Source organism: Cyprinodon tularosa, unplaced genomic scaffold (assembly GCF_016077235.1).
Source record: "Cyprinodon tularosa strain WSP-4 unplaced genomic scaffold, ASM1607723v1 ctg192, whole genome shotgun sequence".
In the NCBI taxonomy this organism is placed as follows: domain Eukaryota; kingdom Metazoa; phylum Chordata; class Actinopteri; order Cyprinodontiformes; family Cyprinodontidae; genus Cyprinodon; species Cyprinodon tularosa.
Window position 1 is genome coordinate 1424730 of NW_024038688.1, and position 24021 is coordinate 1448750.

The 24021-nt window shown below is 40.2% G+C and overlaps 1 protein-coding gene across 1 annotated transcript; it reads right to left on the reverse strand.

Annotated features, from left to right (window-relative positions):
* Positions 1-915: 915 nt before the first annotated feature.
* LOC119782380 (GTPase IMAP family member 8-like) lies at positions 916-23761 on the reverse strand (the record flags this gene model as incomplete). The annotated part of the gene is made up of 6 exons (XM_038283331.1): positions 23726-23761; positions 22434-22485; positions 18279-18868; positions 12116-12160; positions 11018-11608; positions 916-1652 (listed from the first exon to the last, which is right to left on the reverse strand). Coding segments are annotated over exons 3-6 (1590 nt in total), but the record flags the coding sequence as incomplete, so codon positions are not given.
* Positions 23762-24021: the final 260 nt, after the last annotated feature.

Consider the following 24021-nt stretch of genomic DNA (forward strand, 5'->3'; position numbering starts at 1 on the left):
ACCAATTCACAATGCAAATCAATGAGGTGAAAAAAACTTTATTTGGCCAAATAATGTTCTATTGAGTGATTTGCTTAATCGAGAACCACAAACCTTTAGTTAAATGATTCTTTAACCTCCTTGAAATAGCTAGCAGCGAATAGACATCAGGATTCCACTAAATGACTCTTGGTCATACTTGGTAATGGAAATGTAGCGAGCATTTGAGGAACACATGTTCAAGTCTTTACATTATAGAACTGAAACTAATTTCATTGGTTGTGTGTCTGATTAGCTGATTTTTAAGTATTAAATCCAAATCTATCCAATAATTTTCCTGGTGGACTAATTCTACTTTTTGGTTAAATCTTACTTCAAAATCAATATTTAAGCTGGGTCACCTTTCTTTCCCCCCTCTCCCTCTCTGTTATTTTAAAGAATTTACATGATGCTACAGAAGGAGGAAAAATGCTCATTAAGCTCTTCTGCCTTTTTTCGGGCTTCCTCCTCATACTTTTCCGATAACTTTTCCAAATCATGCCTGAATACATACTCCAGTTGCTCTTCATAAATTGACTCTTTTTCTTTTCTTATTCTTTCTTCCTCCATAATTTTTTTATAATCTTCTTTTTCCTTTTCATACTCATTTTCAAGTTTTTCTTTGTCCATTTTCCATGTTTTGTCAACTTTTTCCCATTTTAGCCTTAAAGCTTCCTTCTCCTTCTCCAAGGCCTCAGGAGTTTTGAATTGACCTTTCGGTTGGTTTCCCATCAAAACCTCTCTTTCACACTTCCATTTAGCTTCTTCTTTTTTTCTCTGTTCTTGTTCTTTCTTTTTTTCTTTTTCACACTGTTGAAGTTTTTTCTCTATCTCCTTAACTTTTTCATCTTTCTCCTTCAACTCCTTTTCATTTTTTGCTCTCTCTTCTTTAATTTTTCTTTCCATTTCATCCATTTTCTTCTGGTGTCTTTCCTCCAGCTTCTTCTTTTCTTGCTCAATTTCTTCTTCTTTCTCCTTCAGGATTAGCTGAATTTGGTTCTGTATGGCTGTTTCAGCCTCTTGCAGCATCTCATTGGTAAAGCATCCATTTTTAGCCACCAAGGTATCAATCTTTCTGACCAGCTCTATAACCTGTCTGCGGTTTTGGGTGTCGTTGTTGTCAAACATATGGTATCCCCCACAGTTGCCAATAAACTTTTTAAAGGAGACATCGCACCTTCTTTCAACATATTCTTCTATGGACTGTTTACCTTTCAGCAAATCTCCTCTGGTAAAAAGAATGATGGTGTACTTTTCATAATTCTGCCCAAAACCTTCTTTGATAAGTTTTAATGTTTCTTTCTCCTCTGGTGTGTTTCGTCCTCCAATTGGTACCACCAGCAGGAAAACATTTGGACCTGGTGCCAGAAGGCTGATACATTTCACCACTTCTTGTTTTACTGATTTGTTTGGTAAACAGTCATCAAAAAAACCAGGAGTGTCCACCACAGCAACAGGACGGCCCTCCACCTCACCAATGGACTTCTTACAACACTTTGTGACTGATTTTTGGCTAGGTTTAGAGTCAAACTCTCCTCTACCCAGGATAGTATTTCCTGAAGAGCTCTTTCCACAACCAGTCTTCCCAATTAGAACAATCCGGAGGCATTCATTTGTCCACTTTTCTTTATCTCCTGTAACAGAAGGACAAGAGGTAAGCTTACCCAGAAATTATCTATAGCAGAACATTCCCCTAGAAACTAGGCATAAAAAATGATGGGTTCTATATTTAAAAGAGAATGACATTTAATTAACGTTAATGTATCATTTTAAATTGTGATTGCTTCAAAAGGAATCTGTGCAGTGGCAACTGGTCAGTAGAGGATGTTAGGGAACCGCCCAACCACCCAAAAGTTTTGATTAAGATAAAAAATAATAATAATAACAACATTTAAATTATAATATTTAAGTATTTTGAAATATATCAATATTTTTTTTTTAGATGTACAACATAAATATTTAATCTTCAATTACGATTAAAGGTGTTTCGCATTGGCAACGTATTTCCACCCTGGGGGCGCAAAAATCTTTGGCCATTGACTCTTGTTAAAAGTTGTACATGCGCAGTAGCAGTTCTTCAATAGAGAAGATAGGATAATCCGGGCCACAGCTCTCCTGCGCCCAGAGCTGACAGAAACTTTATTTGCAACATTATATTTCGGGTTACTGGTGTTTCCTCCTGGATCCATCTCAAAAATACATTTTTAATTTGAAACTGTCAAACATTTTAAATGGCTGGCAGGTGAATAGATAATGGTTTCATAAGATTCATTTGTATGTCTGACCATTTTAGTTCAGTTTTTTTTTTTCCCTGGATTGAAAAGAAAAAAAAATATTTCAAGCCAGGTATACACTGTGCGATTTTTTTTCAATCGTTGCACACAGCTACAGCTCACACTGTACGACGAAACCACAACCTATAAAGGGTTAAACACAAATACATCTTATTGAATATTATTTATTTTCTTTACCCGTATCATAGTGTTATGATTCTGGCCGTCTGCCTGCTCTGCTCTCCATGTGAGTAAAAAAACTTGAGCTGCTGCACTGCAGTGCAATCAGCAACCTGTCTCTCAGCTGTGCTGAAGCAGTCATAAGTAAGCCTGTGGCATGCAGACAGGGACAGATAATTGCAAGCCAACAAGCAAGCAGTAACCAGCACTTCATGTTACCTGACCAAGTTCTTGACCACATTTTCGCTTCCCAGAATTTACCTCCTGCCTAGCCCTCGTCAGATTTCTCTGCCTTCTGAACAACGACCATGTTTCTGCCCCTTGACTTCAACCTCCTGCCAAGCCCCCTGATCATTAAGCCTGAGTCTGTCTTCCAGGACCAAGATCCTGCCTCTGTGCTCCAAGTCACCCAACTGTGGCTACCCAACATCTGGTAAAGGAGCAGTCTGCTATGTCAAAGCTGCCGGTCCCTGTTGAAGGGAGGACTCAGAAGAAGTTCATGATTTTTGTTGGTTTCGTGCATTTCATTATTGAATTCCTTCAAGCCACTAACCTACATCTCCATTCATGGTTATCCCTGGTCCTCTGCGGATGTGCTCCTGAATTCCTGAGTTCATAATAAATGGTTTAAATTCTAATCTGGTGTTTTTGGCTGAAAATTGGGGTCTTCTGTCTAGATCAGAGCTTTTTCTCTAATCTCTCACATGGCTTGAGAAACCTGTTCAAAGACTTACTTTTACTTATTATTTAGGTAGCACAGACACTCATCCTTATATTATTTTATTCTTAAATTTTATTTGTACTTATAATCTTATTTTTCTCTCTTGCTGTAAATGGTTGCACTGCAAGAAGAAAATTTCCCACAAGGGATTAATAAAGTAACTCTCATTCTGATTAATGAAGCCCTTTGGCAGAATTCAAATGAGCCCTTTTAATCTTAATTAATACAGATTAATTCCAAGATTACAGTGAGATTATTTATGCCCACCACTAGTTTTTTATAAACCCTAATATGATATTATGCATAAATACATAGGAATAAAAAAAACCTGCTGAAATTTGATGGATGCACCACTTTTGTGTTTTATTGACTTAAAGTAGTAATAAAGTAGTGAAGTTTTTTTTTTTGTCTAGGTGGGCCTGTTGAGCACTGGTATTAGACCAAAAATAAGATCTGTAACAAGTAATACCTCTCAATACATTTGTTTGGTTTATTTCCTACTTTCTGTTTCTAGATTTATTTTAGTTCTCATGTTTTTCTGTTGTTGTCCTCTGTTGCCCCCTCGTGTGTTTTGTTTTCCCCTTGGCTTCCTCATTGTCTCAATTCACACCTGCTCCTTATCAGCTCCTTAGCCCTGCCATTGTCTCAGTCAGCTATATATATATATATATATATATATATATATATATATACTCTCCCTCTGCTGTCACTCCTTGTTGGTTTCTGTTGTTGCTGGTCCTGTCGTCGCTGTTGTCTCCTGAGGTTGTCACTCCCTGGCTCCTCATGCTTGTTTTCCCCTGATGTCTCCATGGTTCTGGTGTGTGTAACATTTTAAGTTGGATTTTTGGATGCCTCAATTGTTTGTGTTAACTATTAAAACTGCAAGAAATCACCTCAAGCTCTCTGCCTCTGCGTCTGATTCCTCTAACGTTCAAACAACTCTGACGGAAGGAACCGACCAAAATGGACCCAGCAGAGCCCAGTTTGGACTTCCTGAGGGAATTTATCCTAAATCTGGGAAAAACTTTGGACTCAATTGCCATTCTCAGCCCACCTTGGGAGAGGGTGAGTGCAGATGGCCCACTAAAGCAGATTCTCCTCTCTAAATCCACATTAATTTCTCCCCCAGTGTTATCAGAACTGTTTGAAGAGTTGGAGTGGACTCATCAAGCAGCCAGCACCCTACTCTTCAACAGACTTCCACCACCTAAACCATCACTCCATCACCTACCCACTCTGTTGTCAATCGCCTCCGGTCTGGTCCCTCCACCGTCACCGGCAGTTGGTCCCCACCTGCTTTCTGCTTCATCCAGGCATAAGTGCTGCCGAGGGAAGAAGACCACTCCCTCTCTGGTGGGTCAGCCTGATGCCTGCATCAGTTCCCCACTTAACCAGGTCAGTTTCCCCTATGGCCTAGCTCGTCACCTCCATGACCAGCAGCTAGCTTCACGAGTTAGAGGTTTTAAAAAAGTATCCATGATTACACCCTCTGCAGTCATAGCTCCCCATATTGAGAGGTCTCTGTTATGGGACTTCTTTAATGCGCAAAGGGAAGATCTGTTTCCCTTCCTACCACCTCCATCAGCACTTACCGAGCCAGAGTCCTTTAGCGGGCCAGATCCCGAGCCAGAGCCCTTTCGCGTGCCAGTTCCCCTAGCGCCAGAGCCCATTAGCAGGCCAGTTCCCCTAGTGCCAGAACCCATTAGCGGGCCAGTTCTCCTAGCACCAGTGCCCTATTGTGGGCCAGATTCCAAGTCAGGGCCCATTAGCGAGCTAAGTCCAGAAACCCCTGAGCAAGCTCTGTGTCGTCCAGGGACCCCTGAGCGAGCTCTGTGCCGTCCAGAGACCCCTGGGCTCGCTCTGTGCCGTTCAGAGACCTCTAAGCACACAAATGAAATGGTCTGAGATTTGAAGCTCTGGGAAGGTTAATCTCCAAGAGCCCTCAGCGGGCGCTCCAAGCCCCCAAGTGCCCTCAGCAGGCACTCCAAGCCCCCAAGTGCCCTCAGTGGGCACTCCAAGCCCCCAAGTGCCCTCAGCAGGCACTCCAAGCCCCCAAGTGCCCTCAGCGGGCGCTCCAAGCCCCCAAGACCAAACTGCTCCTCGTCACCACTAAATCCACACTATTCAAAATCAAAAGTTTCTCACTACCCATTGACAACTCCTTGGTCTCCCCCTCCCCTCAGGTTAAGAGTCTGGGTGTCATCCTCGACTCCTCCCTCTCCTTTCAGTCACACATAAATAAAATTACAAGGTCTGCATACTTCCACCTTCGCAACCTTAACTGTCTCCGTTCCTCCCTCACCACTCATACTGCCTCTGTTTTTATCCACAGCCTCATCACCTCCCATCTTGATTATTGTTATTCTCTTCTTTTCGGTCTCCCACATAAATCTCTTTATAAACCTCCAAGTTCTTCAGAACTCAGCTGTTCGTGTCATCACCAGAACCCCCTCCTTTCATCACATTTCCCCTGTCCTTCATCAACTCCATTGGCTCCCAGCTCAATTCAGAATACAATTTAAAACTCTTCTCTATACTTTCAAAGCCATCCATAACCTTGCTCCTTCAAATTTGTCATACCTCCTTCACATTTCCACCTCCTCCTGCGCCCTTAGATTCTCCTCCTCCATCCACCTTACTGTACCCCCAGCTCGACTTGTCACCATGGGGAGCTCTGCTCCCCAGCTCTTGAACTCACTTCCTCCCGACCCGTACTGACTTTCTCCCCTTATTCAAAGCCAGACTCAAAACCCATCTGTTCCAGCTCGCTTATTTGTGAATACATTGCTCTTTTCCCTATCCATAACAGTTTTTTTTATGTTCCTGTATTTGTATTTTTCTTCTTATTTATTTTTTATTTTCTGTTAAGTGACCTTGAGTGTCCAGAAAGGCGCTGTCAAATAAAATGTATTATTATTATTATTAAGAGCCCTCAGTGTGCGCTCCAAGCCCCCAAGAGCACTCAGCGGGGGCTCCTCGCCCCCTCCGAGGTTGTTCCTGAGCCGTAGTCGGCGGCCCCCTCTGAGGTTTTTCCAGTACTTCAGTCTGCGGCCCCCAAGACGGCGTCCCCCAAGTAAGTAATGGAGTAAAGTATAGTTACCTAAAAAGTGTACTTAAGTACTATAACGAAGTATTTGTACTTGGTTACTTGACACCTCTGCTTTTAACATGATTATAAACCCCAATTTACAACTAATACAATATAAAAACCTCCACAGAGCACGCTATACAGGTCAAAGATTATTCAAGATGGGTTTTGCACAATCTATCTGTCCACAGTGCACAGGCAATCAACTTGATAATTATATTCACGGGTTATGGTTATGCATGCTGGTTCAGAGGTTCTGGGTACAGGTATGTAAGGATTTTTTTACAGTGCCTGGGTTGTAAAATTTCATCTTCCCCATCAGTTTGCTTGCTGGGTGACTTTGAGGGAAGCTCTCTGGAAAAAAAAATCAGTTTTCATGGCTTTCACTATATTATATATCAAACAAAACTATCCTCAGGAATTGGAAAAATGAGGATAAACTCACCATCAATCAGTATAGAGATCTGTTGTTGGATCATATTAATCTTGAGACACACTAATTTCCGTCACCTCTGATTGGCATAACTGGGTGTCATTACCGACAGCGTGAATAACAATCTTACTGTAATTAACCTTATCCTTAGCCAGCAGTTTCAGGTAGGATTTGATGTCGCCTGTTCTGGCCCCAGGCAATGACTACGGTCCCTGGTGTCTCTAATGCCACGTTTCTGACTATGGAGCTGCCAAACACCAGAGTGGGCTTTTCAGTGGGTGTGTCACTGAGTGGGGAAAATCGGTTAGAAACGTGAATGGGTTGGTGGTGATCAGTCAGAAGAGATTCACGACTACGCTTTCTGCGTACCGTTTCCCAATCGCCTGGCTGCTCAGGCACTTTTAGAGGACAACTACGTAGGGGGCCTACTCTAACTCCTGGATGTTCAACAGCCTGAAGCCTGGATTCTAACTTACTAAACTCACTTATTAAACTTACCGCGGCTACCAGCTAACCGCTGTAGCTAAAGGGAGACATACCGGGCTACTCTGAGCAAGAAAATTTCCCCCCCTTGCACAGTTGCCTCTTATTATTCCATCAGATTAATACAAATCTATTTGAGAGCCGCTGCTGGATGAACAGACTGGACTGAAAACGGGGCATTCAGACAGCTGAACCAAGGCAAAGGCCTTCCATTCCACTGAGCCACAACAGTAACATCTATTGCTCCCCCTTTCAATCTGATGCTTAACATGTCATCTGCTTGGGTGAACTAGATGAAATAAGCTTTCTGATGCAAGTGCAGATGGTTTTAAGAGTTTTAACTGAATTTTAATGCTCACAAACTGAATGAGCAGCATGATTCTGAAGACACTGCTATAATTCACTGGACTGGCTAGCTTTATTAGCTCACCAGCTACTTGACGCCGGACACATTTTAGATGTAAACACCAGCCTGACCTGTCTTTGGACTCCTGCTGAATTTTGCCTGCTTAGGACTCTGGATTTGTCTCTTGACCCTGACTTGGATTTCCCCTCGGAACCTCCTCGGATGTCTGATCTTCTGACCTGGACTCCTGTTAACCTCATCAATACCAGGTTTGCCCTCTGAAAACTCCTGCTCTTCCTCTTCTGCTTGGTTCTACTTGTCAGCCAATTCAGTAGCCTTTTTGGCTGCGGCTCCTGGAGGTCTCTAGGCAGCGTTCGCCACATTCTGTGGGAGATCATCCGGCTTGAATCCACTCCTTCCTCTCGGCTAAGACTGAACTTAATTAGCAGGTTAGTGACTCACAATCATGTAATCATTCTCCATCACAATTACGTGGTCTTTAACCTGAATTTTTTGCCCTATAGAGATTCCAGCCGTTTTTATTCTAGCTGCCGAGTCACAGATTTGACATGTTGTTAATAAACGCTATTCTAAATTACATTAGTCTGTCTGCCTGAAATTCTTGGTCCAAAGTTGTGAGCCTTGACAAACTGATGATACATATTTAGTTTTACCTTTGATTTCAATGACCTACTAATTAACTAAAACTTCCAGTTCTAATTATTTAATAAATTATTCTGGTAAACTTGCACAACACTAGGCTATCAGGCTTTCAAATTAAAAGTCCCTAGGCTATCAGGATTTAAAATGAAAAGTTCCTAGGCTATCAGGCTTTACATTTAAAAGTTTATAGGCTATCGAGCTTTACAATTAAAAGTTTCAAGGCTGTCAGGCTTTAAAATAAAACATTTCTTGACTATCAGGCTTTGAAATTAAAAGTCCCTAGTCTACATTGCTTTAAAATTGAAAGTTTCTCTGCTATCATGCTTTTAAATTAAGTTTCTAGGCTATCAGACTTTTAAATTAAAGGTTAGCAGGCTATCGGGCTTTGAAATTAAACTTTCCTAGGCTATTAGGCTTTCAAATGAAAAGGTCCAAGCTATCAGGATTTAAAAAGAGAAGTTCCCTGACTATTAGGCTTTTAAATTAAAAGCCTCTAGGCGATCAGGCTTTCAAATTAAAAGTTCCTAGTCTATCAGACTTTTAAACTAAAAACTCCTTGGCTCTTAGGCTTTTAATTTACAATTCCCTAGAATATTAAGCTTTTAAATTAACATTTCTTAGACTATCCATCTATCCATCCATCTATCTTCCTCCCACTTATCCGGGGTCGGGTCGCGGGGGCAGTAGCTTAAGAAGGGAGGCCCAGACCTCCCTCTCCCCAGCCACTTCTTCCAGCTCTTCAGGAGGAACCCTAAGGCGTTCCCAGGCCAGCCAAGAAATATAGTCTCTCCAGCGTATCCTGGGTCTATCTGGGGCCTCCTAACGGTGGGACGTACCCGGAACACCTCACCAGGGAGGCGTCCAGGAGGCATCCTAACCAGATGCCCGAGCCACCTCAACTGGCTCCTCTCGAAGTGGAGGAGCAGCGGCTCTACTCCGAGTCCCTCCCGGATGACCGAGCTTCTCACCCTATCTCTAAGGGAGAGCCCAGCCACCCTACGGAGGAAACCCATTTCGGCCGCTTGTATCCGCGATCTCGTTCTTTCGGTCATGACCCAGAGTTCATGACCATAGATGAGGGTAGGAACGTAGATCGACCGGTAAATCGAGAGCTTCGCTTTTTGACTCAGCTCTCTCTTCACCACGACGTACCGGTACAGCGCCCGCTTCACGACAGATGCTGCACCAATCCGCCTGTCGATCTCCCGCTCCCTTCTTCCCTCATTCGTGAACAAGATCCCGAGATACTTAAACTCCTCCACTTAGGGCAGGACACTCCCCCTGACCCGGAGAAGGCACTCTACCCTTTTCCGGCTCAAGACCATGGCCTCGGACTGATCCCCATCCCAGCCGCTTCACACTCGGCTGCGAACCGATCCAGGGAGAGCTGCAGATCACAACCTGATGAAGCCAATAGGACCACATCATCTGCAAAAAGCAGAGACGCAATCCTAAGGTCACCAAAACGGATGCCCTCGACACCTTGGCTGCGCCTAGAAATTCTGTCCATGAAGGTAATGAACAGAATCGGTGACAAAGGGCAGCCCTGGCTGAGTCCAACTCTCACTGGAAATGAGCCCGACTTACTGTCGGCAATGCGGACCAGACTCTGACACTGGTCATACAGGGACCTGACAGCCCGTATCAAAGGGCCCGGCACCCCGTACTCCCGGAGAACTCCCCACAGGGCCCCCCGAGGGACACGGTCGAATGCCTTCTCCAAGTCCACAAAGCACATGTAGACTGGTTGGGCGAACTCCCATGCACCCTCCAGGACCCTGCTGAGGGTGTAGAGCTGATCCAGCGTTCCACGACCAGGACGGAAACCACACTGCTCTTTCTGAATCCGAGGTTGGTGGGATTGAGGAGGTCTTCGAAGTACTCTGCCCACCGACCCACAACGTCTCAAGTCGAGGTCAGCAGCACACCATCCCCACTATAAACAGTGTTGGTGCTGCACCGCTTCCCCCTCCTGAGACGCCGGATGGCGGACCAGAATCGCTTCGGAGCCGTACGGAAGTCTTTCTCCATGGCCTCTCCAAACTCCTCTCACACCCGAGTTTTTGCCTCAGCAACCATCCGAGCCGCATGCCGCTTCGCCCGCCATCAGCTGATTCCGGAGTCCCACAGGCCAAAAAGGCCCGATAGGCCTCCTTCTTCAACCTGACAGCATCCCTCATCGGAGGTGTCCACCAACGGGTTTGAGGGTTTCCGCCACGACAGGCACCGACAACCTTGCGGCCGCAGCTCAGATAAGCCGCCTCAACAATGGAGGAACGGAACATGGTCTACTCGGACTCAATGTCCCCCACCTCCCCCGGGATGTGTTCGAAGTTCTGCCGGAGATGGGAGTTAAAGCCCCGCCTTACAGGGGACTCCGCCAGACGTTCCCAGCAGACCCTCACAACACGTTTGGGCTTGCCAGGTCTGACCGGCATCCTCCCCCACCACCGGAGCCAACTCACCACCAGGTAGTGGTCAGTAGAAAGCTCCGCACCTCATTTCTTAGACTACCAGGCTTTTAAATTAAAATTTTCTAGTCTATTATGTTTTTAAATTAAAAATCCCTTCACTATCAGGCTTTTAAATAAAAACTTCTATGTCAGGATTTTATAGTAATTTGAGATGTTACTTATTTTTTATGGTCTGTTCTATTTGTGATTCACTCTCACAGCTTTCCTTTTGTTGATGTTGCATGGAGCTTGTGGGGAAAAAAACTTACTAAAATTTCTGTCAACATGACAATAAAGTTCTTAAAATTAATGTTCGGTAGAAATGTCCAAGATGTGTGAAAATATGTATCAACACCTACCAGCACCACGGGCAGCAGCAGAAGGTGAAAAAACTTGTTTTTGTTGTTGTATTTCTGGATATTGAAAGCCTATGTATGTGTCCTTTCTCTTTTCTAAACTGTTGCAGATTTTTCTGAGCAACATGTCATGATCATTTTCCTTCAGGATGAGTGAATTGTCTCCGCATCTTTTCACCACATCGCTTAAATCTTGATTTGAACTTGGAATCTTCTGTGTAGATGTTGATATCAGAACCAGTGTTCTATCAAATGACTGATGGCCGAAAAGTTCAGAGACTTTGTAGAACCTCTCTTTCTGTTCCTCTGTGAAGTTTTCAGGCTGAACAACCAACAGAAGCAGATGAGGAATAGAAGCACAAAGTCTCAAATAAGAGTCTACTTCTACTTTTAGTTTTTCTTCTGGCATCCGACGATGAAGCAGATCTGGTGTGTTAATGACAACCAAGTTGGTTTTCTGAAATTTTTTTTTTACTCTTATGGATGAGTTTGGGTTTTCCATTGATTTGAATACAGTCTTTCCCAGGATTATGTTTCCAACCAAGCTGTTTTCTGACCAGCTGTCTCCCAGGAGAATAAGCCAGGCTTTAGACACTGAAACAAATAAAGGTACAATTGGTTGTGGAGATTGAGACATCTTAGATAAAGCTGATTCTAGTTAAGAATAATTATAGGATGAAATAGAAGTCTTAGAAAAAATTTTCATTTTTGGAATTTGTCGAGATAAAGCGTTACAATAATAAATACTGGCACAGGTTTATAAAGTCACCAACATCATGCATTAATTATTCAATAGATGGCTCAGGTAAAAATCTGGTAAATATAATCAAAAAAGTCAACACTGTCTGTGTAAGTGAATACATTTGGACAAATAAAATCCTCAACTAATTTAGATTCGTCCATAGTAAACTTGCATGTGTTCTACTTTAAAAAAATTAAATAGTCAGATGTAGCATTTTCATATGACCCCTAGAAAATTCTATATTTATTTAAACTTAAAAGTCCTGGATAAGATAAAGAGAGTCCTGTAAATGATGAATTGATGTACATTTCTTTCTTCTTGAAAAAATTAAAAGTTAAAAGCCATTTACTAAAACTCACTATGAGGTGGCAGAAACTGATTGCTTTCTCTCCGTCTTAGCAGGCCTGTGAGAAAAAACAAAGAAATTTGTTTTTATCAATATTTTAATTTAAAATATTCTCCCATACACGTCTTTATAGAATGCATACCAGTTTGGATATAGGAAAAGCTCCTTACTATGCAGAAGATAAAGTAAAAACAGAGTGGGGATTATTTACAGGTTGTTTTGGATCTTTTGATTCCTTGAATATTTTACTTACTCAATTAAAGAAAAAGAAACAAGCCAACCTTTCATTTATATATTTCTAATGAGTTGTATGCAGCTCACATTTACATGTTTGTTTTTAACTTTTTTTGGATTTACATATTTGTGGTACAAAATTTGGACTCAGGCCTCAGTTCAAAAGCCTTAATATAAAAACAAACAGACAAACAAAAAACAGGTGAAACCGAATTAAGTGTGGCCTGAGTTCAGAAACTGTTTCTTAGCCTGGTGGTTTTGCTTTGAATGCTCTTCAGTCGCCTGCCTGAGAGAAGAGGCTCTAACATTGTGTGCATAAAGAGTAGAGTCCCTCATGATATGGAGCGCCCTGACCTGTGCATTTCAATCTGTAGAAGTCCTCTGAGCAGCATTAACTACCCTCTCCAAGGCCATTCCTTCATCAGCAAAAAAAGTGCCATGCCACCTGCTGATACTGGTACAGAGAACATTCTCCAACACACAGAACTCAAATCCGAAGCCCAGTGCTTTACAGCTTCCTGAGAAAGTAGAAAATAATGGGTTTTCCTGACCAGACAGGAAGTGATGGAAGTCCAGATGAGGTCACTGGACAAATGCACAACCCAATCCTTGTAATTGGAAATCAACTCCACCAGGTCCTCCATGGTACAGACGATGAAGAGGATCCTTCTCCCTTCAGAAATACACCACCATTCCCTTAATCTTATTGAAATGAATGTAAAGGTTATGTTGTCTCAACCACTGCACCAGGTGTTCAACCTGCATTCAGTATTTAGACTCATTATTGTTTCATTATTAAGGGTCCATTGGATTTATTTTGCGGCAGCTCATTGACATTCAAGTGACCCTGAATTATTTGGCTGTTTGTGCATTTGGCCTCTTGCGATGCCTCTGGTCAGTCTTTTCCTTGCTTCTCCCACTGCTGAACACAGGATCCCTAGAGTTCAGTAGAGGTCTCACCTCAGCCAATCATTCAGGTTTCGAGGACTGTCCTAGTGGTGGTGACATAATCAGCACACTTGGATATGAAGCTGAGAACAGAGTAGGTGGATTCCTCAAAGGTCCACATCTCCTGCATATCCAGCCACCTCTCCAAAAACCTGCCAATCTGTGCACTGAAAACCATCTTGCATCACAGCGGCTAAATCCCTGTGTTATACAAGCACTGTTTCTTTGTTAGTCTAATCCATCTAATCCACGGTGGATATGCTGGCACCCGCTGGATGGAGATGTGTTTAGAGGTGCCAAGATGGGGTCAAGAGGACCGCTGTGCTGTGCCAGTATTATGGTGTGTTAGTATTATGGCCGGGACTTTAACAAGTTAATTTCATTTAATTATTTCAAAACATTTTAACATGTTAAACACTTAATTGCATTTTCTGATATACAAACTAAACTGGCAAGCACAATCCCTTGCACATTCTGGTTTCTTTAAAACCATACCTTGATCTGCAGCATTTCAATTCGCACTCCCTCGCTCAAAACACTTTCTTGATTTCATCTCTGCACACCTCAGCTAGATCCCTGTTCAATCGGCTCCATCTGTGAGCTCACGACTTGTTTACTGTATGTACATGAACCACACCAACCTGTCAATTGAAGACCGGCCTTTTTGCACAAATTGGTCTAAATGCTCCATAATTTATAGCATTTATTAAAGGAGAAGTTCGGTTTTTTACACTTTAAGCCCATTTTCTGTAGTGTCCAGGATGAAATCGAATGAAGGACACCAAAATTTTGACAATTGGTCCTGTCTCTGCTTTTTGGCTCATTTAGAATCAACCCCTGGCTGCTTTAGAATGGCTAGCATAGAGCATGTCCGATAATGTCCTTAAAACAACCTTAAACGTTCTTTTTTTTAAATATGCTACTCACCGGGTCGTCAGCGCTGTTCAATGACGTTCCAAAAAAAGTTTCGTGAAGAAAAAACTTTCCTGTAGTGTTTTATTTAGCATTTTGTAAATCCCATTGAGTTCTGTAGGAATAGTCAATATTCCGCTGCCACCGGAAATGGAAATGGGGCCTGTTTACACAGTTGTAGTCTTTTCGCTTCACTCTGCGTACTCCGACGTCGAGGTGCTAACGTCTCTGTTAAACACTTTAAAAAACTCTGAAAATGGAATACGAAAGGTGGATTCTTGATTCTCGAGTCGGAGTACACAGAGTGAAGCGAAAAGACTACAACTGTGTAAACAGGCCCCATTTCCGTTTCCGGTGGCAGCGGAATATTGACTATTCCTACAGAACTCAATGGGATTTACAAAATGCTAAATAAAACACTACAGGAACGTTTTTTCTTCACGAAACTTTTTTTGGAACGTCATTGAACAGCGCTGACGACCCGGTGAGTAGCATATTTAAAAAAAAGAACGTTTAAGGTTGTTTTAAGGACATTATCGGACATGCTCTATGCTAGCCATTCTAAAGCAGCCAGGGGTTGATTCTAAATGAGCCAAAAAGCAGAGACAGGACCAATTGTCAAAATTTTGGTGTCCTTCATTCGATTTCATCCTGGACACTACAGAAAATGGGCTTAAAGTGTAAAAAACCGAACTTCTCCTTTAAGCAATACTTTTTGCAGAGCTAAACTATCATAGTTCTATCAGTATTAGAAATTAACCTTTATCTCCTGTTTGCAGCAAATGTAAAACTCTTACAGTTAACACTGTTTTACCATATTTAGTGGATTTAATTGTGCTTTAAATAATGTTTATGGACTGTTCACACTTTTAGAGAGGTGTTTTTTTCAAGTAACTTGCATGGAATATCAAGGGTTTCTAAATAAAGCAAAAATACTTATAAAATTTACTCAATCATCAATGATTGAATAGCCTAACTATCAATTAAATAAAATAAATATATGTGTTGTTGCACTCGTGTGATCATTTCAATTATTAGTTATTATTAATGAGCAAAAACTATATATTATATATATTTTTTGATGAACATTTGATTTATTAATTAAACAACTGGCAATGGAATTGATAACCATCTCTTTGGTTCATACTGAATAACTACAAAAAATTATGAACTCTCTACTCTGTGACAAATGAAAGTTGAAACTAAAATGCTTAGTGATCCCTTAGTGGTCCCAGATACTGACAGATTTTTGAGACGATAGAGAGTTGATAAAAAATTTAATTGTGACTTATTACAGCTAATTCACATACCTTTTAACATGCAACACATTGAATGTTTAAGCAGATGTGCTGCAGCAGCAGCGGGCCATACTGGGTACAGTCCAAAATGTTCAGACAGTAGAGTTAGAATCTTGAATTAATTTAGAGGTCTGAATCCATCTTTCCTTGTATCAACAGTGAGGCTCCTGAGGTTTCCTGTCTTACTACCTACAGAGCATGGTGTGAATACCACAGCCTACCTGAGTCTGAGGCATTGTATATATATATATATATATGCATGCTCTACCAGTAATCAGATACCCTGCAGGAATAATAAGCTGGCCAAAGAAGGAGGGCACAGTTGTTAAGAAACAAAGGCTCCTAACCATTGCACGGAGGGTACCACCCCAAATCCAGTACCCTGAGACTGTACGCCAGCCATAGGGAAGGGGGCCGAAGACTAATGTGCATAAGAGCCACTATCCAGGATGAAACATCTAAGATTCATAAGTACAACAAGGACAAGGCTCCAACAGATGACATCCGCACTGAATGTCTCAGACAATAGGAACAATGGAACATCGAAGTGGCAGATATCAGGAAATCCTACCAATGGCTAGACAAAGCCGGACTGAAGGACAGCCCAGAGGCACTCATCATGGCTGTGCAGGAGCAGGACCTAAGCACCAGAGCAATAGAGGCCCAGATCTACCAGACAAGACCCCAGGTGTAGACTGTGCAAAGAGGCCGCTGAGATAATCCAGCACATAACTGCAAGGTGTAAGATTCTGGCAGGGAAAGCTTACATGGAGCGCTATGACCAAGTGGCTGGAATAATGTACAGGAACATCTGTGCAGAGTATGGGCTGGAAACCCCAAGGTTTACCAAAGATGGAAGGGAATGATCAAGCCAAGATCCAGTGGGACTTCCAGATACAGACGGCCTGAATGGTAATGGCAAACCAAGTGGACGTCGTGGTGGTAGACAAAAAGCAGAGGAAAGCCATTGTGGTTGACATAGCAATACCAAGTGATTGCAACATCAGGTAAAAAGAACATGAGAAACTAGAAAGACATTAGACATCTCGGTCCAGAAGAGTTCAGTTCTAGGAACAGCAAAGATACTGCGCAGAACCTTCAAGCTCCCACTCCTCGGGTAGAGGACCCAAGCTTGCAGGAAAAAAAACTGGGGAAGACCACCAGCAATGGGTGAGGAAGAGTGAGGACATTTGAAATGCACATGCTGTTTTGCTAATGGTTATGTTCAAGGCTAAGGTGTCAATTGGGTTAGGGTTAAGGTGAGGTATGCATTGGTAGTGGTTCGGTTTAGAGTTTGTTTTAGGGTTATGGCATAAAAAGGGTTGAAAATAACTTAAAGTCAATAGAATTCAATGGGAGTCAACACATGGTGCTCACTACAATGGCAGAAGGTTTGTTAATGTGTTTGTGGTTGTGTATATGTGTATCCTAATATTTTGTCTCAGGCCCACGCAGATCTGTCAGCTGTCCTGATCAGGGAAGTTTTAGGCTAGACTGAGACAAGAGATCAGAATAGTGAGTTTCAACTATTACAGGGGAGACTTGATGAATGAATACAGGCAAAATGACTGAAACCTTTAGTGGTGGAAAAAACGGGTGTAAATGTTCGAACAAGTGTTTAAAAAAAGATTGATTTTATCAAAAATCATTAGCACTCCTCTAACTGTGATTGGTTTACCACTTACACCATAATGAACTTTTTGAAGAGTTTCAGTCTGGCTTTAGAGCTTATGATATTTTCATGGCCTCAGATAATGGACTTGTATTTGCACTTGTCCTGTTAGATCTCAGTGCTGCATTTGGCACAGTTGATCATGTTATTATATTAGAAAGACTTAAATAGTTCGTTTGAATTAAAGGAACAGCTCTAGACTGGTTTAAATCTTATCTATCTGATCGATTTCAGTTTTCAGTTTTTAAAACTTCCTCATGCTCAAAAGTAACCTGTGGAGTACCACAGGGATCAGTGCTAGGACCAATTCTCTTTACTCCCAATCGGTAGAATTATTAGACAGCATGGGATTAATTTTCACTCTTATGCTGATGATACCCAGCTATATCTGTCTATAATCCAGATGAAGCTAACCCATTACATAGGTTACAGACATGTCTTGAAGACATAAAAACCTGGATGACTAATATTTTTCTGCTTCTGAATGCAGACAAAACAGACGATACAGTCTTTGGACCAGAGTCTTTGAATATAAAGCTAATTAGTCAATCACTTCAGTTGGATGGGATTAAACAGATTTCATATAATAAAGTAAAAAATCTTGGTGTAATTTTTTTATCAGGACCTGTGATAATGAGTTGCTGCAACTAACCAACTGGTTTTCATTAGGTAGAAAAATTTAATCAATTATAGGATGATCTGGTAAACTGTAAATTGCCTTGAGATGACATGTGTTTTGGCGCTATATAAATAAAATGAATTGAATTGAAAAACGTGGAGGAAGTTCTGAAAATGAACTAATTTCCTGACGTTCTAGATGAAAACTTGATTCCGAGGGAGAAGTGATCAATCTTTGGTAAATACTGTGTGGAATAAACTATGGGAAACAATCCAGCAATCCAAATAAATGGGTAGATTAAGCTTACTTAAAACAGTAATTAATCAAATAAAAAATAATTGAGAAATGGTAAACCAATTAAACAACCTCTAACGGCTAAATTAGTACAATATTTTTACAGAAGTTTCTGCGCATATTAAAATAAAGATCCTAATACTAATATTCTCAAGTATAGAAAAAACTAAGACATGTAACCATTTGCATTTTTACCTACCACCAAGCGAGGAAGCACCAGCAGCTGAAGAAACCTCCCTCTGTTGACATATTTCTGAATATTTAAAGCTTTTTTGTTCTTCTTTAATTTTCTTTAGAATTTTGTCAATTTTCTTCAGCAACTCTTTGCGATAATCGTCTTTCAGGATGAATGAATTGTTTCCACATCTTTTAATCATATCCTTTAGGTTTTGATTTAAACTTGGATTCTTCTGCATAGATGTCGATATCAGAACCAGTGTACTGACAAATAACCTATCACCAAAAAGTTCATAAAGTTTGTAAAACTTTTTTTTTTTTCCTCTGTGAAGGTTTCTGGCTGAACAACAATCAGAAACAGATGAGGAATAGAAGCACAAAGTCTCAAATAAGAGTCTATTTCAGCTTTTAGCACTTCTTCTGTCATCCCAGACTGAAGCAGATCTGGTGTGTTGATAATAATCAGCTCCTTTTCCTGAATTTCTTGTTGGACTATTGTTGAAGATTTTGGCTCTTCCCTTGGATTAAATTCCGTCTTTTCCAGGATTAGGGTTCCAACTGAACTCTTTTCTGACCAACTGTCTCCCAGGACAATAAGCCCCACTTCAGACACTGGAAAACAAAAAAAAACAAACAGAAAAAAAGGTACAAAATTTGGTTGTGCAATCTTAGATGCAGAACCCAAAAGTATAATTGATAATAACAGGACACACATCCACAGTTTTTAGAAACAACCGTTTGGTGCAAGTTCTGATCCTCTTGGATACTTTGAGATTCATTCAGACTCAAATTCAAACAACCACCACCATCTTTTATTTGGATGGCTCAGAAGATTTTTAGAGCATGAATTATAGAAGAGAGCTATTTATTTCTATTTTGGCCTACCTGCACTTTAAATATAGAACATATTTTTTGAGATTTGAATCCTAAATTTATAGGGATTGCATGGCTAAGCTTCGCAATAGCATACTGCCATAAATCTCCCCTTAAAATGTTGGATCAGCTGACCAGAGGCTGCTCTTGGTATGAAAGGCACAGTTGAAAAATAAGGGAGAGGCTGTCAAGGAAGTGGTCTGAAACCTTTGTTAACTGCACCCACCAAAAAAAAAAAAAGAAATTATTAGACATTTCTATCTGAACAGGCTTTTAACTAGACTTTACATGTAAGTGTGGTATAATGTAATGTTTTAATAATTGTGAAGCACCTTATAATTCTGATATCTGTAAAAGGTCTCGCAAATATACATTTTAACCTACTTGCTCTCTTTCTAGAACAGATAAGCATTCTTTTAACTGCATCAGTGACTTAGATTTAGATAGAAAGAGACACAAAAAGAATAAAAAAGACAGGGATGAAGACGGCTAGGACTAGGACATTACAACCTGCAAAGACTCACATAACAAATAATCATAAATAATAACTGAACAACAACTTCAAGGCGGGCATGTGGAAGATTCTGGATCAGTGTATTCTCATTATCAGTTCGTATGAAATCGTACGAAAAGTTATGCACAGTAATTTCGTAGGTTTTTGACGTTTTTTTCGTCGTATTTTTACGTCTTGCCTCGAGACAAGATATCAGTGCGCGTGCGCAACTTACGCACCATTCAATAACATACAATTAAGCCTAACCCTAACCCTAACATACAAAACAGCAAGCAACCTAGTGAGAGACATCATGAAGTAATTATTGCACTGTCAAAAGCTCGTCCGTCCGCTGATCTGCTTTTTTTCGTGTGGCTGGCTGCGCATGCGCACTGATATGTGTTTTCGAGGAAAAACGTCAAAAACCCACGAAATACTGTGCAAAACTTTTCGTACGATTTCATACGAACTGATAATGAGAATATGTTGTCTGGATTGCTTGAGTGATTAGGCTGCTTCCGCGTCTACATCAACTGCTGTCAGAAGCTGCGCCTGTCTCTACCTGAATTTTCTTTAGGGTTATTCTGATCTGTGTCTGTTTTTTCTGAGCCCCCACAACCTCACTCGCCCTTGTTTGTATCATTTTGTTTTGTTTTATTTTAAGGCCTTTAGAGCCCAGGAGGGTTTCTGGAATCTGCCATTAGGGGAGGGGTTCTGTCATGATCTTGCTGCTAATAACTGGCTTACATAATTATTCATTTCAGTCACCTGTCTAGCTCGTCCTGGTTTATCATCACTGCTCATCTGATCCACCTGATCCTGTCTACATTCTGTTTGTCTGTCCTCACTTCTGATTTCTGGACCTCTGGGCCTGCCTTTTCCTTTTCTTATCTGTATTTGCCTGACCTGGCTTTGGACTCTTGCTTGTTCTCCGTTCTCTAGGGCTGCATGATCTGGGACACTCTGGGCGGCTCCCGCCGCATCTTCTTGACAGCTGACCGGCTGAACCCTGCCTCATTCTCTGGGCATGGCCTGAACTTCTACACCAGCTTAGTGACTCACATTCATAATCAGACACCCTAGCAGCTTTTCTCACAGACCTGTTTATTTTAATAAATTCTTTTTGTGTAATCCCACTGTCAGCCTTTCCTGAATACTGGGCCCTCTGTTCTGAGTTGTTACAGAATAATATGGCCAAAAATATACCCACTGGCAGACTGACAATGGTGTTCTGAGGTTGACAATGTTGTTCTCTGCTAAAGTCGGGCATGTGGCTGTCAGAAGCTGCGTCTGTCTCTCCCTGAATAATCATTATGGTTATTCTAATCTGTGTCTGTTTCTTCTCACCATCCCACCACAGCCACCCTGTTTGGATTATTTTGTTTTGGTTTACTTTAAGGACTTTAGAGCCCAGGAGGGGGTCAGGATTCCGCCCTTAGGGGTTCTTTCATGATCTTGGCTCTAATGACTGGCTTTATTATTTATTTTATTCACCTGTCTAACTCAGCCTGGTTTCTCATCACTGATCACCCAATGCACTTGCTACTTTCTCTATTTAAGCTACTTGTATCCACTCATCAGTGCTAGATTTTTCTTGTCCTCTCAGGATCTGTTTAGTTTAATAAACGCTTTTTGAATAATTCCACTGTCTGCCTTGCCTGAATATTGGGTCCCGTGTTCTGAATTGTGACAGTAAGTAGTTAAATATATAATTGGTAGTGAACAAGCTATCTATTGCCTTTAACTTATTGTCCATTTCACAGTTTTATTTAATCAAATGTTCCCAATTTAATAGCTTAAACCAAGATTCTATGCAAAAAGAATATGTCACTGACCTGATTGGCTGTTGACATTTCTTTCTTTTAGCTAATGGAGAAAACTTTATTAATATTAGGCTTTTTGGTGTGAGATTTAAAGAATGACTAGCAAGCGAAAAACAGAGTAGTCAGTAAACTGTATCAGCTTTATGATTTGTGCTGAATTCCAGAATCAGGAACCACCTGACTGTCACTTTATTAAATTTGTCCATGGTGGAGGACATTTGTAAACCAGAATATCTCTTACCCATCACATATAACTAAAGAATAATCCATCTACAATGTGAAGGGTGGGGCTTTGGTGCACTCCTCTTTCTGTTTCCCTCAAAATTGTTTACACTGATAGGAAGCAGAAAAAATGTGCATGAAGCTATTTAATGTGCATATCCCTGTTTTAAAAATATTGCTTTTGCAATGAATACATGCATTTAAACACTGGTAAAATAGTCTTTTCTCTGTTTTAGTATAGTATTTAGGGAGCAGATAGTTATCTTCTCTATTCCATTTTATTTTTCATTTATTTTTTATTTATTTTCAAATGCAATGAAGGGCAGTTTTCTTCAGAAGCATAATTGTTTCAGATCACTTATGGAAAATGAGAAGGATGTCAAATATTGGTTCATGAATAAAGTAAGACTATTCACACAAAGGGTCCCATTTCAAAATGGTTTGCATGTATTATAACATGTCAAAAGTCTTTCCAACCTTAAAGAAGTTTAAATCATTATGATGACTTTTTGTGTTTTTATGGGTCTGACAGGTTGCCATAAAGGATCAAGTTTAAATCAGATCTTAAAATTCAAACCTTTTATTTCCAAATCAATATTTTTACTAACATCATAAAGTGATCACTGGAACAAAGTTGTTATTTGACATGATGTTTTTTCTGGTTGTATTTTTGAACAAAGTTGTATGAAAGGTTCAATAGAAATTCAGTTTGATTGACTGATTGATTAATTGATTGATTATATCTGTTACACTACAGTTTACTCACCATGATCTCCTGTTGCCATGTTTTCAGATCAGTAGTTACCGATAGACTCAATCTGAAATACAAATTGTTAAAGAAATTATAAAAAAAACCTGTTCTAACAAAAGAGACACTATAAGCATAAAAAAAAAATACGGGAAAAAAGTAAGACTTTTATACATTTGGTTCTACACTAAATGATATCATAAAGAAAAAATATTTCATACTATTTCTTTTGTTTTTTTTGTCTTTTATTTGACTTTAACCATATAAATACCATATTCCTAAATACTCCCCATAACAATTTTCTCTGTGTGATTTTCTCGAGAATAATTCTTTGCATCAACAAAACACTAAGATGGAAGAAAGGTAAACCCAGGAGTGCCATTACAAAAATGTTTAACTTACCAGATTAGAAGCTTAATAAAAAGACATGACAAATAAACATGTTTTTTTGTTTAGAAGAGTTAAAGGACAAAGCCTCTCCTGAAAAATAATCTTTTTTTTTTTCTTAATTCAATTTCATTTTAAAACATGGTAGAGAACACATTTTTTATTGCAACCTGATCTGTAAAAAATTAACAAAAAGAAGCAGTCTTAGGAAGGAGCTTCTTTTTTAATAGTTTCGGTAAAGATTAGACTAGCAACTAAGAGATCCTAGCAGTTTATCTTTCATCCTTTATTGTGAACAATAGTCAGTTTGTTTCCATTGTTTCCATTTCCATGTCTGAAGTAATCCACATTTTTGTGTAGGGTACTTTATTTTGCTTTAGTCCAAGGTAAATAACTGCTACCAGATCAAGTACAGAGTTAAATTTGTACTATTTTTACTGTAAGATAAATCATCTAGACTTTGCACTTTTTACAAGTGATCCAATAAAGATATCCATGGACGTGAATGCACAAGTACTGTAGTTGTTTAAGTTCATTTTGTAAGTATTTTAGCACCCTTTTCATCTCTCTCTCTCTGCAATAAAGAGAGTCTATTGCCATCTCTCTGAACTTCAGACCTTAGATGCTAAGCTCTAACTTATTAAGTTAATGTCAAGTTTAGAGAGGACAGCTTAAAAAAAGAACTTACATTTGAAATTCATAGTAGTACAGTTTAAGCAGTTTTCTAAGTCTTAGATTTCCTGTTTATCTCTTGATCTGAATTTATTTGATGAATTCTTAATAATTCATGACCACAGTAAAGTATCATCAAGTAAAGCTAGAGGTGATAGTGGTTCTCCAGATGCCTAACATTAAACACAAGGTTTAAAAAAAAGACAAATATTTTGGCTTATTTCACAAAGATAACATTTAGTTCTACCAACCTGAAATGTCAGACCGCTGCTGCATCATCTCTTCCTGAATCTCCTAAACGAATGTGTCCACACTGGATTAACAGCACTGCCCATCTCCATCTGTTAGACCACCTCCACTGAGCTTAGTGGGTGGGAAGATGAGCTGAGTTAATGATAGAAGAAAAAAAAAGTTGTATTTCTCATTGCATTCTGTTGTCAGTAAAAAAGAGGTGGCCATGATTTTACAAATGGAAAAAAATAATGAAACAAAAGAAAAATCAAAAGCACAGAAAGATTAGTCATTGTTTAAACAACATAACATCACA